The 16,325-nt window shown below is 42.2% G+C and overlaps 1 protein-coding gene and 1 long non-coding RNA gene across 4 annotated transcripts in view; one reads left to right on the top strand and one right to left on the bottom strand.

The window, feature by feature from the left end:
* Positions 1–719: 719 nt before the first annotated feature.
* Positions 720–2,272, bottom strand: LOC115277705. Its single transcript, XR_003902486.1, has 2 exons — positions 1,802–2,272; positions 720–1,349 (listed from the first exon to the last, which is right to left on the bottom strand). It is a non-coding gene; the product is annotated as an uncharacterized LOC115277705 (long non-coding RNA).
* The window catches only part of CLTCL1 (clathrin heavy chain like 1), a 106,785-nt gene continuing 92,412 nt past the window's right edge, over positions 1,953–16,325 (top strand). For all 3 annotated transcript variants that reach the window (XM_029922013.1, XM_029922012.1, XM_029922014.1), the window contains exons 1-2: positions 1,953–2,083; positions 12,913–13,120. In XM_029922013.1, the coding sequence (XP_029777873.1) occupies positions 2,042–2,083; positions 12,913–13,120 (250 nt within the window). In that variant the 5' untranslated portion in view covers positions 1,953–2,041. The remainder of the gene's footprint in view (positions 2,084–12,912; positions 13,121–16,325) is intronic.

Here is a 16,325-nt window from a genome sequence, read left to right as displayed (position 1 = left end):
TAGTAATGTAAAAGTTGTTTGTGATAATTTCATTTTCTCAACCTTTGTGAGTCTGTATCTGCTTGTTGGTCTTCCTGATTCTTTCTTGGGGTGGCTTGTTTCCCTGAGTGGTTATGTGTCTGTCCGTCTATCTATCTATCTATCTATCTATCTATCTATCTATCTATCTACCTAATTTTTACCATGAACTGCTAGTTTTCCTTTGAGTTTTATTTGTAGGATGAAGGTCTGCAAGAGTAACTGTAGAATAGATACACTTGGTAGGACACTAATGTGTACATGCATAAATATCACCAAATTGCCCTCCTCATACACTTCCATCACAGCATTATCCAAGTTTTTGATCTGCTGATAAACAATTTATATGTGTATGTGTATACATATATACTCTATATACATTTATATATGTAAGTATATAACATGCGAGTCACTCACTGGCAGTGAGAGTACTAGAATCCTTCTCAAATCAGAATGTTTAGTTCCTTTAGAAGTATAGACACACAGCGAGGGCCAGACTTAACAATCCTATCATTTTGCTTAACCACAATTTTCTTGAAATTCTTCTAGGATGTAAGTTTTTAGTTTGACCCTAATGCCCTTTGCGGGAGGTGGTGGTTTAGGGAATGATACTATTAATGCTAAGGCATTTATATATTTGGTGTACAAGGTACTTGGGGTTACAGGCATTATTGCCAACATGGAGAGATTTGAGCAGTACGACCAGTAGCAAAAGCTGTATTATTAGATGATAAGGCTACACAGGTGTTGAAAAGGCAATCTGCAAAGGTTTTGGCTGATACTGGAAAAGAGATTTAATTTGAAAGTGAGCAGTCTGTTTTCTTCTTTAACGTATTTTTGGATGATACTAGATTATAAAGCCATTGTGCAAATAATTGCACAATGACTGTTATTCACGGTGGACTATTAATTTCTTAAAATTACCAGTGAGCAACATGAAGCATACAGGGTATCGATTACACGGTAGGAATGCGTATACAGAATGCCAAAGGCTTCCCTTTCCTGACAAACCTCTTTTATGCAGCTGAGCCATCTGCATGCAAAACACATCGTCAAATGGTGCCTCAGAAAACAACTGACCGCTGGGCAAAGCAGGTGTGGGCTCTAGTTCTGGAACTGCTACTTCTGTTGCATGACCACAGACAATCCAGCCGATCCTCAGTGGCCTGCGATTGATCATCTGCTGCTAGATGTGATCTTTGCAGGCTCTCCGCACTGATATTCTCATATAGCACTGTCTAGAACTTGCATGAGCCAGGAAAGATTCCCTGCAGAAGCGAGGCACACATACTTCTGAGATTCCTTTCGCTGTGTTTTTGGGACATCTGTGCCTGAATAAAAGAGTGCCTCTTAACTGTCCAGAGTTTGAGGCAGAACTTCCCCCAATACCCGCCACCCCCTACACCTGGAAGACTCTAGGAAAGAAACCGGAGTCTTGTTTTATCAGTCCTGAAAACTCTATTCCTCAGGATATTTGCTGAGGGCATCCCACGTCTAGTCCCCGTCCGCGCACACCTGCCCTGAGCACTGGCTTTACTGCAGCCAGAGACTTGGTCCACCTTTCTGCGCACAACCTTGCTGGGCATCTGCCGGCAGCAGCTTGGAATGGGTTTCATCTTCCCGCGCATACCCTCCTACGCACTAGCCAGGGTTTAGCCTGGAACCCCTCCACTTTCCCGCGCACACCTCCAAGCCATCGCCGGGCGTTAGTTTGCGACTCTATCACCCACCCGCGCACCCCTGCCGTGAGAACCTTCCCAGGGAAAGGCAAAGCGGGTCTTACTCCGGGGTGCCGGAAGTGCGGGTACGCGCGGAACTACTTTTCGCGGACCCTCAGGCGGCGGGCGGAGTGATCCCGTGCAGGGGCCATGCGGCTGTGAGCGCGTGCGGGACGCGGACCGGGGCAATGCGCCTGCGCGGCCGCCGCCGCTGCTGCCGCCGCCGCCCGTCTCAGCAAGTGAGGGAGGTTGCCGCGACCGCCACCATCGCTTGTCTTCGCCGTCGCCTCGGCACCGTGCCCGCCATGGCGCAGATCCTTCCCATCCGCTTCCAGGAGCACTTCCAGGTGAGGCCCGGGCTCTGGCGCGGTGACCGGGCAGGCTCCAGGGCGGGTCGTTCACTCCGTCCTCTCAGCCGCACCCCCTGTCGCTCCACCTCCCCAGGGACCCGGCAGGAGCTGCTGACTGGCCGCCTGCCCAGACCTCTGGCCCCTGGTCCTCGACCCCTACTCGGTGGAGACGGCGCGGCGCGCAGACCCGTGCTGGCCGGGGCAGGGGAGGGGGGCTGGTGGATGTCTAGGCGCGCCGGCCGGTGCAGCGGGAGGGCGCGGTGGCCCGCACGTGCGGCCCCGCCAGGTGTGCTGGGCGCGGAAACCCGTTATCCGGTAGCGGCCGTAGTTCTCCAGCGGCTCTGACCTCGAAGGCATGCCGGCTGAGAGCGCCGGGTGATGGAAACTGAGGATCTGCCGGAATGTCCCCTTTCAGTGCCTTTGAGAGCTTTAATCAGACTGAGGAGCGGTGCACACGGACTCTAGTCGCAAGCTTTATACCTCTAAAATCTGTGTCTGAGCCTATTTCCCCGTTTTTGCGTCTCTCGATCCTTACGCCTGAGTTTTCGTCTGTTGGCTACCCAAGTCACTGGGGTGGTCTCGTGGGGGAGGATAGTCAAATCGTGTGACCAAAGAGGAAGAGGGATCATGGTGTGTCTTAATAAGACCTTTTAATGAGATAACACCCCTCCAAGTTTAGCTTTTTAATGAGGTCCCAGTTTGTTGTATCTCAAGTTCTCCTAATAGAGTTGTACCTCACGAAAATAAAGATTGGCTGCCTGTGTTTGACCAAGGATTCTGTGCTGGCACAGTGTACACTGCTTCACTCACACCACACACACGTCACACCTGTGAAGGGTGATACGATTCTCATTTTATAGGTGAGGAGGTGGGGGCTAGATAAAGTGTTGCCATGGTCTCTGTGTTTTTTGTTAAATCATCACAATCCCATAAGATCCAAATGATTTTCCCTATTTTATAGGTGAGGACATCAAGGCACAAAGATGTCAAATAAGTGGTCCAGTCCTTCAGCAAATAAGAGAGGGATTCCGACTCAGGTCTTTATGACTACACGGTGATATTCCAAGGAATGGGGCAGATTGGAAGGTCACATTTTCACAGCACAGAGCACTTCTAACTCTCTATCCAAATGGGAAAGGCCCTGAGAGTATAGTGACCAGTCAGATCCTCTTATTATGCGGATTGGAAACTTGATAACCAGACTGTCCTGCTGTGGTCACTTGGTTAGTGATATAGCTGCAGTTGTGTGCGGAAGAAGTCTCCTGAACACCCATCTCATGATAGTAATGTGAAATACCAAAATAATATCATTGCTGCTCATTACAACAATATAATAACATGATCATTTATTGAACCATTTCTTTTGTAAATCACTATACAAATGTATTTTATAAATCTCATTTAATTTTATAACAGGCACAGAGAGGTTAAGTAATTCAGACAAAATTACAGAGCTAGTAAGTGACAGTTTGGGTTCTAACCCTGATCTCTGACTCCAAAGCCAGTGCTTTAGCCACTAAATATGTTCTCTTCAAAAGGCAAGTAAACTGCAAGGCATTGTAAATTCCTATGGAAGTTCATGACTTGAAGAGATACATTCTGCTATCTGAAAAATACTTGTGGCTTGCAGCACACAGGTCATGTAAATGTGGTTTGTGGTCTCCAGCATTAACCAGGGATTGAGGTTGCTCTGCACTCCTTGTTTTTCTAGTCTGTACTGTCCAGCTGCAGACATTTCAGAATTTCTGCTTGTTCTTTAAATCCCTGACCCTGCCACTACCCCCCTGCTGGCAGCAGATGATTGGAGAAACAGAAGCCATAAATTGGGATGTTCCTCTCTTTCATGCCTGCAGCCTTACAAACTTGTCTGCAGTCACCCTTTTCTGTCTTCCTGTTATCTCAAAAGTGGGGTTCTTCCTCTTCTCTGTGTTCTGGATCCTACATCCTTCCCCCTTTTAACAGGGCCTTGCTTAGTAGCATCTTCTCTTTCCTGTGTTTTCATCCATTCCCTCTTGGTGGCTTCTTCCCTGGTATCTCATCCATCTTTATGACAAACAAACTTCCCCCTCTTCCCTATCTCCTTGAAGCTCTTACCTCACAGCCAGACATCATGAAAGAATTACTTTATCCCTTCATCACTTACCTTGTATTCCTCAGTAACCTGCAGTCTGGTGTTTGCCTCCACTGTTCCCCGGCACCTGTTCTTGCCAAGGTCACAAGTTGTTATGCAAACTTTTTTGTAAAGGACCAGAGAGTATATATGTTAGACCTTTGAGGGCCTGTTGTCACATATCCCCCCCTTTTTTAAAATAAGAAACTTGTTTTTTAAGTTTATTTATTTGAGAGAGAGAGAGAGAGAGAGAGAGAGAGAGAGAGAAAGCATCAGTTGGGGAAGGGCAGAGACAGAGGGAGGGAGAATCCCAAGCAGGCTGCACACTGCCAGCACAGAGCCTGATGCAGGGCTTAAACCCATGAACTTTGAGATCATGACCCAAGCCAAAGTCAGATGCTTAACTGACTGAGCCACCCAGGTACCCCCTTCCCCCTTTTTTAAACCGTCTAAAAAATGTAAAACCCATTTTTAGTTGGACCATACAAAAATAGTCTGTAGTTTTCCAGTCCCTTCTACAAAAAAATAATAAACTCCAACCCCAGCATCACAGACATCTGATGCATTTTACATTGTGCTTTCCTGCCTCCTCATGACCCTTTTTGTATTGTTTTTGGTTATACCACAGTCTCCGAAGGGTTTCTCATACCTCTGTGCCCACACAGTTTCCTTTGTGGGCTCTTCTTAGGGATAAGCCTGGGGTCTTTCTTGAGCCCCTTTATCTTTTTATTCTCTGTGCTCTACTGGGTGATTTGTATGTATTCCCGTATGCTCAGTGTTTCCATGCAGGCTGCATATTTTTTGCTGAGCCTCAGAGATGCATGTAGGAGAGACAGTAGCAGCCTCTGGCAAAAGCACCGACTGAGGCCAAATGTACGGGTTTAAATCTGGACTCAGGGCCTTACTGGTCAAGTGAATTAGGGCAATTTTGGTAACCTTTTTATGCCTCCATCTCTATTTATAATATAGAGACAGAAGGTATAGTTTTTACTTTATAGAGTTATTGTGAGGCTTTGAGTTAATAAATGTGATAAATATAAGATGTGGGACAGTGCTGGTATGTAATAAAATGTTCTTTTCTTGTCAGTTATTGCCATTATGACAGCTGAGGTTGGAGAAGGCCATTGGATGATCCATAGGTTCTTCAAACATATTGTGTTCCAAAATTGGGTTCTTCTTTCTCCCCATGTATCTTCTCTAGTGTCCAGCCACAAACCTAGGAGACAGCCGTGACTTCTTCTTAACCTTCTGGTTTTTCCATTTTTGAGGAGCATCATTCTGTCACTCTCAATGACTGACACGACCCTGGACTATGCCAGTAGTCTTCACCTAGGTGGCTGCACCAACTTTGTCTCTGGTTACCTACCTCATGTCTTGCCCTCTCTTCTCTAGCACACAAGCAAAGAGATCTCAAAGGTTAAACATGTGCTTAAAGTTCATCAATGAATGCTTCCTTCTTCCAGGATGAAAATGCCAGACTCCCAAATGTCCTACCTAATCCAGCACCTGCTCAGCTCTCTTGCTGCTTCCCATTTGTCCTCTAGAACCTTTTCTGGAGCCCTGTATTCTTACCTGTGGACTTTTGCACATGCTAGTGCCTCTTTCCAGAACATTCTTCCCCTCAGTTGTTACCCAGCCAAGTCCTGCTTAGCCCTCTGGTGTCTATCTGCTTGAATGACAGAAAGCTGTCCCTGATTTGTCAGAATTAGGAGCCCTTCCTGTGTGCCCCAATGGCTTTGGGGCTTCCCTCATGATGGCGGTAACTGTATGGTGTATAAGTGGTCACTTTTCCTACTGGACTACAAGCTCAGGAACTCCTCCTATCTGCAATTATGTTGTTACTGCCTGGTACATAATAGGCCCTAAGATCTTTGAAGGAATGAACTCAATTTCATATTAAAACATTTGTATAGTCAATGACTGATTAGTTAAAATGTAGACTGTCTTAATGACAGAGTTTGTAGGCCTTTCCAGACACTCCGTATAGCTCACCTGTGACAAATTTACTATAAGTCTTACTTTTGAGAGTACTCCTGCCTATCTCACTGACGTTTTGTTTCTGCCCCATTAAGTGATACAGTTTCTCTCTACCACATCATTTAATATTTGTGAATCTAATTAGTTTTTTCCTGTTTTTGATTTTGGTTTGTTTCATATGAAAATTCTTTAAAAAGTTTTTTTTAATGTTTGTTTATTTCTGAGAGAGAGAGCACAGCAGAGGAGGGAAAGAGAGGGGAGACACGGAATCTGAAGCAGGCTCCAGGCTCTGAGCTGTCAGCACAGAGCCCAATGCAGGGCTCAAGCCCACAAACTGAGATCATGACCTGAGCCAAAGTCAGATGCTTAACTGACTGAGTCACCCAAGAGCCCCTGAAAATTCTTTTTTTTTAATGTTTATTTAGTTTATTTGTTTTTGAGAGAGAGTGGGTGAGGAGCAGCAAGCCAGGGAGAGAGAGAATCCCATGCAAGCTTCATGCAGTCGGCACAGAGCCTGACATGGGGCTCCATCTCACAAACTGTGAGATCATGACCTGAGCTGAAATCAAGAGACACTTAACTGACTGGGCTACCTAGGTGCCCCTCATAAAAGAATTATTTTGGGGGCGCTTGGGTGACTCAGTTGGTTACGCATCTGACTTCAGCTCAGGTCATGATCTCACGGTTCGTGGGTTTAAGTCCGCATTGGGCTCTGTGCTGACAACTCAGAGCCTAGAGACTGCTTTGGATTCTGTATCTCCCTCTGTCTTTGCCCCTTCCCTGCCAGCACTCTGTTCATCTCTCTCTCTCAAAATTAAACATTAAAATACCTTAAACAATATTTTTGTGGTTTGCTTGTAAAACTATAGTTAAAGAAAATTCTTGGGCCAGATTTTCCCCAGAGGAAAAACAAGTTTTTAATGGTCAGTGAGTGAAAGTAGAAATCAGTGTATAGAAGCTTTTATTCTACAATCAACTTTTCTGGAGTATACCCAAAGCAGAAGCTTTTATATCTAATGCATTATAATTAAGCATTCCTTCCACTTCAACTTAAGATTATAGCAATTTATTTAGCTTTATTTATCCTGTCACCCTGGTTTTGAGAGGAGAACTCATTCTGCAGAAATATTTTTCTTGTATTATATGTACTGTTTGAACTTATTTTTTTTTTAATGTCTTTATTTTATTTTGAGAGACAGAGACAGAGCGAGCAGGGGACGGGCAGAGAGAGAGAGAAGGAGACACAGAATCTGAAGCAGGCTCCAGGCTCTGAGCTTTCAGCACAGAGCCCAATGCAGGGCTTGAACCCACATACTGTGAGATCATGACCTGAACCAAAATCGTACCCTTAACCGACTGAGCCACCCAGGCACCCCTGTATTGTTTGAACTTTTTCATATTCCGAGATCTAAGTTTGAAGATTGCTGCTGTTTGTGCTGAGAATAGAGAAAGGACTAAGAACCAATGACACTTTGATTCAGAAGAGGAATAGCTGTTCGTCAGAGTTTTGAAATGTGGCACAGCTCAAAAAACAGAGAACATATAAAAACATGTTCCCTCAGGGTTTTGATTATGTAGCATATCTCTGAGGTGATGTTCTTAACAGATACAGAGTCTGCTGAGGTGATGTAAATTATAGGAGCACGGTGGTCACTAGTCTTAATCAGAGTTTCCCAGCCCACCTTAAACATTAAATCAGAATCTCTGAGAGGTAAGGTCTTTGGCCTCTCTTTCCAGATGAGTCTCACATGCAGCTGGATGAATTTAATCATTATTCATAATTAAGGAAAGAGTTTGCTGTTTGAAGTGTTTTACATATGAGTAGGCTACGCTAAGGAGTAGATTGAGCTTAAGCTTAAAACAGTTCATGAGCACTTGTGTCTGTTGAAGAGGCCTTGGGGAGTCACTCTGGACTGTGTACTCATAGTCTATTACATGTTTGGTTTAGGTTGCCATTTTGTGAAATGGTTTTTGGTAAACTGAGGCAAACAACAGTAGGCTCCTTGTGTCCTGAAATTGTTTTACCCATATAAATGTTTTTAAGGTCTTGTGTAAGCTGTTAAATTTTGCTTGTTGGTAGCCTGATGATCCTTGTATTGGAAGTAGACACTAGGACAATCATTTACCTTCTGACTTTCTTATTTATAAAGTGGTCACCCAGAATGTGTGGACATGTCAGCCTTTGTTAGATTGTCCACAACAGTGGTAGGGTAAGTGAGCAGATATTAAATGGATTTGGGCAGGGGTTGCCTGGGTGACTCAGTCAGTTGAGCGTCTGACTCTTGATTTCAGCTCAGGTCATGATCCCAGGAACATGGGATTGAGCCCTGCATTGGGCTCCGTGCTGAGCATGGAGCCTACTTAAGAGTCTCTCTCTTTCTGCATCCCCCCCCCCGTATATATTCATTTCATTCATTTGTATATACATATATATGTATAAATGAATGAGAATGAAATGAATTTGGGCAGGTCCTCTTTGGAAGAATAAATTATCACCATAGAACATATATAAATGTTCAAAATCTCTAACCTGCAAAAGATTCTCAGTACTTTTTGAGTTTAGTGGATCTTTCTTTTTTTTTTTTTTTTTTAACATTTTTTGAGACAGAGACAGAGCATGAGTAGGGGAGGGGCAGAGAGAGAGAGGGAGACACAGAATCCGAAGCAGGTTCCAGGCTCTGAGCTGTCAGCACACAACCTGATGTGGGGCTTGAACCACCAACTGCAGGATCATGACCTCAGCCAAAGTTGGATGCTTAACTGACTGAACCACCCAGGCTCTCCACCATTACTAGGCTCTTAGTCAAGGTCCCCACCATGTTCTTAAACATTCTGTAGCTGGGGCAAAGTCTGCTTGGGATAAGCTTTAAAGTAATACATATACATGGAAGAATAGCCCTGAATAGAAAGTATAAGTGAAAAGTAAACCTTTCTGTTCAAATGTTGGGTTCCTTTTCCCAGAAGAAACTACTATTAAGGAAACCATTAAATCTTTCAAAAAATGATTGAAAGAATCCTGCTATGAAATTCTCTCCTTTTGCTTTTGTAAATTAACAGAATTGGAAGATCTTTCTTTTAATATTATAAAAAGATTGCAGCATGTATTTTGATAGTATTGCTTACTGATATTCTTCTGGGGCAGTAGCAGTTGACACCCTCTTCCCCCCGCCCTCCGTAAGTATTTCATTACTTTCCCTTGCTGCTTTGTTGAATCTATTGCTTTCAGTCTATTCCATATTTTCTTCCTTTGCTTCTCTTTTGCTTCACCGTGCTGGTGGCCTCCACACCAGGCAAAGATTACCATGACTCTTGGCCGGCTGAAGAAGGATGCCATAGAGTTGGGCTAACAAGTTCAATGACAAAATTAGAATCCAAGGAGATCTTGACAGGCAGGAATCCAACTAGTTGACATTTAACAGGTATAAATATAGGGTCTTACCCATTGGTTTTAAAATACAGAAAACCTCTGTTGGTGTAATTTGAGAGAGGTTCTGTAAAGTACTACACAAATGTAGTTTTTAAACTGTTCTGAACTAATCTAGTCCTAGAATTTTACATTAGTTCTAGAAAAGACCTCAGTGTCCTCATTCTTCATAGGTTCCTTGTTTACAAGGCTTTCTCTTTAAGAGAAAGCTTGCTGGTAAATTTGACATAAAAAAATTTTTTTTAAATTAAATTATTTTCTTGACTGCCTAAAACTAGTAACTTCTTTACTGATTAATTATTGAATGTCCACGTGCTGGGCACTGCAGTAAGGCAGCCTGAGGAGACATGTACAGAAGGAGAAAGGACTAGCATCTTCAAAGACAAGAGGCATGAAAACCTGGGGTGTTCACTGCAGCTGGAACATTCTGGCTCTTTGGTATGGTCAATTGGTATTTTCACCAAGCCCTGTGTAAACACAGCTGCAACCTTCCCAGTCATACTGCTGTCTCTAAGCCCCTTAAATATAGAAACTACGGGGCTGTCTGATGAGTAATTTCTTTTTATGTTTTCCCCAGTGTCAGATTTGAATTTGGATTCATTTAATTGCAGGTCTCAAGAACTGAAAAGGATTATTAGACAATATCTTGTGTACATTTGTTTAACTTGTATATAGGTGGTTTTAAATGTGTAGCTGGGTTACCTTTCAGAATAGTTATTATAGGAATCAGGAGTCCTTATTTACAGCTATTAACTGATGAGAAAACATGACTTTGGGCACACCACTTCTTTGGGACTCTGTTTCTGCATATAGAGTAAAACTTAGTGGTATTTGGTATTTAGTATCTAAAAGTTCTTTTTGTGGGATTGTCCTGTGTTTGGCATGCCTAGTCCCAGCCCACTAAATACTAATAGTGTTCTCTAGTCATAGTACAATTCAAATTGCCCCTGTTTGTTTCTAAAGACTGCAGGATACTACCCCTGGTTGAGAACCACCTTCCTTTCTTCTAGTTCTAATAGTCTCTGACTTATTTTTGGATACACTGTTCTCAGCTGTTAAAACAGTGTCTTCCTTTATGAGATACTTTTACCTTTTCCAAATACCATGAATTTGTGTATATGCTTTTCTGTAAGGAACTGGACTTATGACTAATATTTAAGAACTTACTATACTCAAGAGATTGGATACAAATTCTTGGTGATATTTGAAGTTGAAATTAGAATATTGCCGTATTAGCTCATCATCCCCAAACTAAGACTAAATGAAAATTTAGAAAACATAGGCCCACTTAAGTGTATGGCTCTGAAATGTAGAGATTTAACAGTGTGGGTGTTGGGTGCTTGAGTGTTAGGGGGCTCTCGAAATGTTACTATATGCTTATATAGTGTAATTCTTATTTAATTTTTAAAAAGGGGGGAAGACTAGGTAGGTCTCCTGGGAACTTTCTTTCCCCCTGTTGTTTCTCCCTCTCTCTCTGCCCCCAAAGGAACTTTTCATTGTCTCCCTATCAGCGACTTCATATAGTTCAACCTAGTAATTGTTAAGAGTCCACAGCCTGTGGGCTGTAGATGGTGTGACTATATCTTATGTATCTTATTGTTTTCAGAGTTAGTGATTAGTAGGCAGTATGTGTTCAGTGCAGTATGAAATTAATGTATGAAAACTACTTGCTGTGAGAAAGTCTCAACTTGGATTCACTATACTATTACATTTACTACATTAAGCTGCAGTTTCAGATGTGAGAAAATAAGATGTGAACTTCAAGCAACTCAGTATTGTGACTCAGAACACAAGGTTTATTCACATCTGTCTTCATCATTAATCAGCATTGTGGTTTTGGGAAGATTTCTTAACCTAAAAGCCTTGTGTTGCACTAGAGTGAGTTGTGCGTAGCATACTTCCCTCCTGGGTTAGCAGAAAGGTCAGATGAGGTGACCTGTTCTGCTCAGCAGCTGGAATACTCAATATGTGCTATAGTTTGTACCACAAGAAACAAATAAGATATGGTCCCTGCTTTTGAGGAGTTCATTGGGGGGTAAAATGATAAAATAAAGAATTATGCTGGCAGCATCAATAGCCATTTGTGCTTAATCTAAAGACTGGTAATTATTTTTAACAAGTGGTCCCCAATCTTTGTTGCTAGCACAAACTTTTATACAAGGTCACACAGGGTAACAGGTACTAAAGAGTCAAATCAATAGCAGTAGGGTTTGGGTTGAGCAGAAAAATGTTTAGAAACAAAGATGCCTTGTAAGGTAAATTAGGGCCAGGGAATTTTATAGAAATAAGCATGGTTCTTCATAGGGGTGATAGAAATTTCTTGAGTGTGTGTTTTCCCAAGGTTTTTCATTGAAGTTTATCTCATTAATAGGTTCTTATTTAAGCCAGACACTATGTGTAAAGTGGCCTTTGGAGAAAGGTGCCTGATTTAAGTTTTACACGAGATCAAGCAATCCATCTACCTCCAAAGATGTACCAGATCTGTTGACTTTTCCTTGGACTTGCCAAGAAATACTTAAACTAAGAAATTAAATCAGACTTTATGATATGTAGGGTTGCTTTAAGGAAAAGAAAAACTCTTGGTTAGTTCTTTTTTACTGTTTGCTTTTGGGGAAACTGGTTTTGGTTTTCTTCCTTTTCCTCTTTTTCCCTGCCTTCACCTCTCCAAGACCACCTTCCTGTCAAGGCTCTCCTCAACTGTGAGCTTATCTGTGAGCTATTCTTTGTGGGCTCCTCCACCCCCTTTCAGCTGATGTCTTACTGTCTGTATATTGCTCAAGGCATCCTTCCCTCTTCCTGGTACTATCCTTTTTCTTGTATGTTTTCATCGGTCTGTATAATTACAAACTCCTTGAGATTTGACTCACAGCCTACTGTTGATGCATTGCCTGTACCTATTAAAGGTATAGAAACACAAGTCAGTGTTTGCCTCAAGTAATTATTTGATGTCACGTTTATTCTAAATGCCTTTTCCTTAAAAAGCTTATTTATTTTGAGAGAGAGAGAGAGAGAGAGAGAGAGAGAGAGCGAGCGAGCATACAAGGAAGGGGCAGAGAGAGAGAGAGAGGGAGAGAGAAAATCCCAAGCAGGCTCTGTGGTGTCATCGCACAGCCTGACACAGAGCTTGAACTCACGAACCATGAGATCATGACCTGAGCCGAAACCAAGAGTCAGACACTCAACCAACTGAGCCACCCAGGCACCCCAAGTTTTTTTCCTCCTCCTGTTAGGCTTTGTTAAATACCGGACTAGATCTACTGTGTTTCAGAGAGGAAAAACTTACTTTTAATCAAATGGTTTTTTTTTTCTCTTTAGCTCCAAAACCTGGGAATTAATCCAGCCAACATTGGATTCAGCACACTGACCATGGAATCTGATAAGTTTATATGTGTCCGAGAAAAGGTTGGTGAGCAGGCACAGGTAGTGATTGTTGACATGAGTGATCCAATGGCACCAATCAGACGGCCCATCTCTGCAGAAAGTGCCATCATGAATCCAGCCTCTAAGGTGATAGCTCTGAAAGGTAAGCTTGATGGTGTTTTCAGAAAGGAATTTTACCTCATTTTACCTGCTTTGTTACATTAAATATCAGACAATTGTCAGTAAATTTACAGCAAAGTGTCATCAATGATACTAAACTTAATTACAAAAGCTTTAGCCAAAGCTATGTTTTGCATACCTTATTTAATGAGAGACCTCTGAGCACCTGAGCTTTTTGTGACATCATGTATATTGTCACATACGTGAGGGAGTGCATGCCCAGGGTTTCATCCTCATGGCTGCTACATCTGGAAAGGTCAGCACTACACTGCAGGTATTTACCAGTTGGGCTATGTGGTGCCCTTGACCTCATGATGGGCTGCTTTACAGTGGTGCTCCAGGGATCCTAGAGTATGAGCCAAAGTACTGCTTCTCTTGTGAAACACATTGAGGACAGTATAGTTGTTGATTAATAGGATTTTACTTCCCTGAACTCAGGGGACATTGGGTGCTTGAAATCTTCTGGTTACTTTGAGAGTATAGAATCTATGATTTGGGAAATTGAAAGGATTATGTATATACTGGACTTGTTAATATTTTATGCAGAATGTATTATCACCTTGAAAAATGAAAGCTCTTTCTGGAGCTAAAATTTGTGAATGCCAGATATTAGCTTTGCCTGTGCCTTTGTTACAGAAATAGGCTCTACTTTGTCCTTTCAGTAAGTAAATGGACATATGGAAGTTACGACCTTTCTATTAAAAAAATAGCTAAATTGTTTTATTTCAAATGACCTTTTTTCCTGTGAACTCTATTTCTTGTCTAAGTATTTTTTTGAACATGTGAACAGTGTAAACTAATTTTAATTGAAGAAATTGTTAACCTTTATGGATCTTTTTTATTTTTATTTATTTTTTTAAAAAGTTTTATTTATTTGGATAAAGCAAGAGTACGACTGGTAGAGGGACAGAGAGAGATGGAGAGAAAGAATACTAAGCAGAGCCCAGTGTGGGGCTTGATCCCATGAACTGTGGCATCATGGCCTGAGTCCAAATCAAGAGTTGGATGCTTAACAGACTGAACTACCCAGGCACCCCTATGGAGCCTTTATGATTATTTTGGTTCTTCTACATTTTCTGTTTTGCAGTACTTTTTTTTTTTTAGTTAATTAATTTTCTTTTTAAGTAGGCTCCATGCCTAATGTTGGGCTCAAACTCCTGACCTTGAGATTGAGAGTCATATGTTATTGACTGAGCCAGCCAGGCACCCCTAGTTTGCAGTACTTTTGAGAGACCTTATCTGTCACGGAGTTTGCTGTTTGGTATTCTAAGCAGGTCTCGGAGATGACCAGCAATTTAGTCTTCCTGGTTCTCTTTACCAGTGTGCATGTGGGTCTCCTAGAGGGAGTTATTGGAGTGTGGTAGGAGAGTAGAGAGAACTCGGTATTTACATGCTGTCAATCCCCTCCAACCCAAATGGCAACATACCCAAAGTTGAATAAGTTGGGTGTATTACTTGTTTGAGAGAGGAATCACACCATGGGGAGCTGGGAGGTATCATAGTATTACTAGAGAGTGTTAGAAAGAACCTTTTGTAGGATATGGGCTTCGGTTGGGTGATTTGGGGGATGGTCTAAGGAAACAGGAGTTTGCTATAGATTGGATGTTCTTTGGGGCACCTAGATGGCTCAATTGGTTAAACGTCTGACTTCAGCTCAGGTCATGATCTCGCGGTTTGTGAGATCAAGTCTGAATTGGGCTCTGTGCTGGCAGCTCAGAGCCTCGAGTCTGCTTCAGATTCTGTGACTCCCTCTCTCTGCCCCTCCCCTGCGCACACTCTGTCTGTCTGTCTTTCTCTCTCAAAAATAAACAAACATTAAAAAAAAAATGATGGGGCGCCTGGGAGGCTCAGTCAGTTGAACATCCAGCTTCGGCTCAGGTCATGATCTCGCGGTTCGTGGGTTCAAGCCCCATGTCAGGCTCTGTGCTGACAGCCAGCTCAGAGCCTGAGCCTGTCTTCAGATTCTGTGTCTACCTCTCTCTCTGCCCCTCCCCTGCTCACACTGTCTGTCTCTCTCTCTCTCTCTCTCTCTCTCTCTCAAAAATAAATAAAACATTAAAAAATATAAGAAAAAGATTGGATGCTGTTAGGAACTGGGTATTTTATGATTAGGTGTCTCAATAAATCTTATCTATAAAGAAGGGCAGACTAGAGTGAGGATAAAGCTGGAATTGGTTAAAGAAGTAGCAGTCATTCATTTCAGCCAAGAGAGGGGCTGTTTGGTATTTTGTGGGTTGCCCAGTTACCTTGTTTTTGTCTGTGCTTAGAAAAGATTCTGAAGCAGCCTTGCTTTGTCTCATTTTATCATGGTCTCACAGGGACTTATCTGAGGTTGGTGTTCTCTGAGATGGTTTATGTCCACTAGGACACAAACATGGCCTGGCTGTGAGGTCAGGGCAGCTTCCTGATGGCAGGCGCTCTTCCTTTTTCTTTCATTCTCAGTGTTCATATGACTTCAGCTATGGCTGTTGAGTGCTATTTTCTTTTTCATGAGGAAGTATGAGCTATGGAACCAAAGTTATATAATTTTATGTATTTATTCTATTTTTACTACAATATTGTGGCCGTTAGGATGACCTTGGACCCTTGTAGTACAAATTATTGGCAAGTGTGGTGGTATGTTTCAAAGACCCTAGACTAAATAAGCAAAAGTGTCTTAAAAAAAAGATATTTGTACAGTGGCTGAATTACAGAGATGATTTAATTATACTTTTATTGTTTCACATGACTTAGTTCCTTAGTGCCAGTGTGAAAGCATGAAAGTAAAGTCAAGGGTCTTGGTCTTAAATCTCATAGAGTCGCCATTTTGGCTGGTGAAGTCATATATGGGAAGGGAGTTCTTCATGAGATGTACATCTTTTTTAAAAAGGTCTGCCTTTGCAATATGTCCTTTTATCTGGCCGAGAGCTCCTGAGGTGCTCAGCCCATATCACTGCCTGGAGAAGTCTGGAGCAGATTCACTTACCACACTGTCTCCAGACTGTTTCTACTGATGCTTTTGTAGTGAATATTTTTAAACCAGAGATATTTTTACCTTGACAGGAAGTGGGGGTAGAATTCCTCATCTATTGCTTATCATCTTAATGAAACATTAATACTCTAAGTGAGGGATTGGTAAACCGTTGTTTTTTTGTACAAGATAAGAATGGTTTTTATATTTTTATTTTTATTATTTTTTTTAATTTTTT

The sequence above is a fragment of the Suricata suricatta genome, chromosome 14, assembly GCF_006229205.1.
Source record: "Suricata suricatta isolate VVHF042 chromosome 14, meerkat_22Aug2017_6uvM2_HiC, whole genome shotgun sequence".
Taxonomy (NCBI): domain Eukaryota; kingdom Metazoa; phylum Chordata; class Mammalia; order Carnivora; family Herpestidae; genus Suricata; species Suricata suricatta.
The sequence above is the reverse complement of the archived record's forward strand: the minus strand, read 5'-3'. Positions and strand labels throughout refer to the sequence as shown.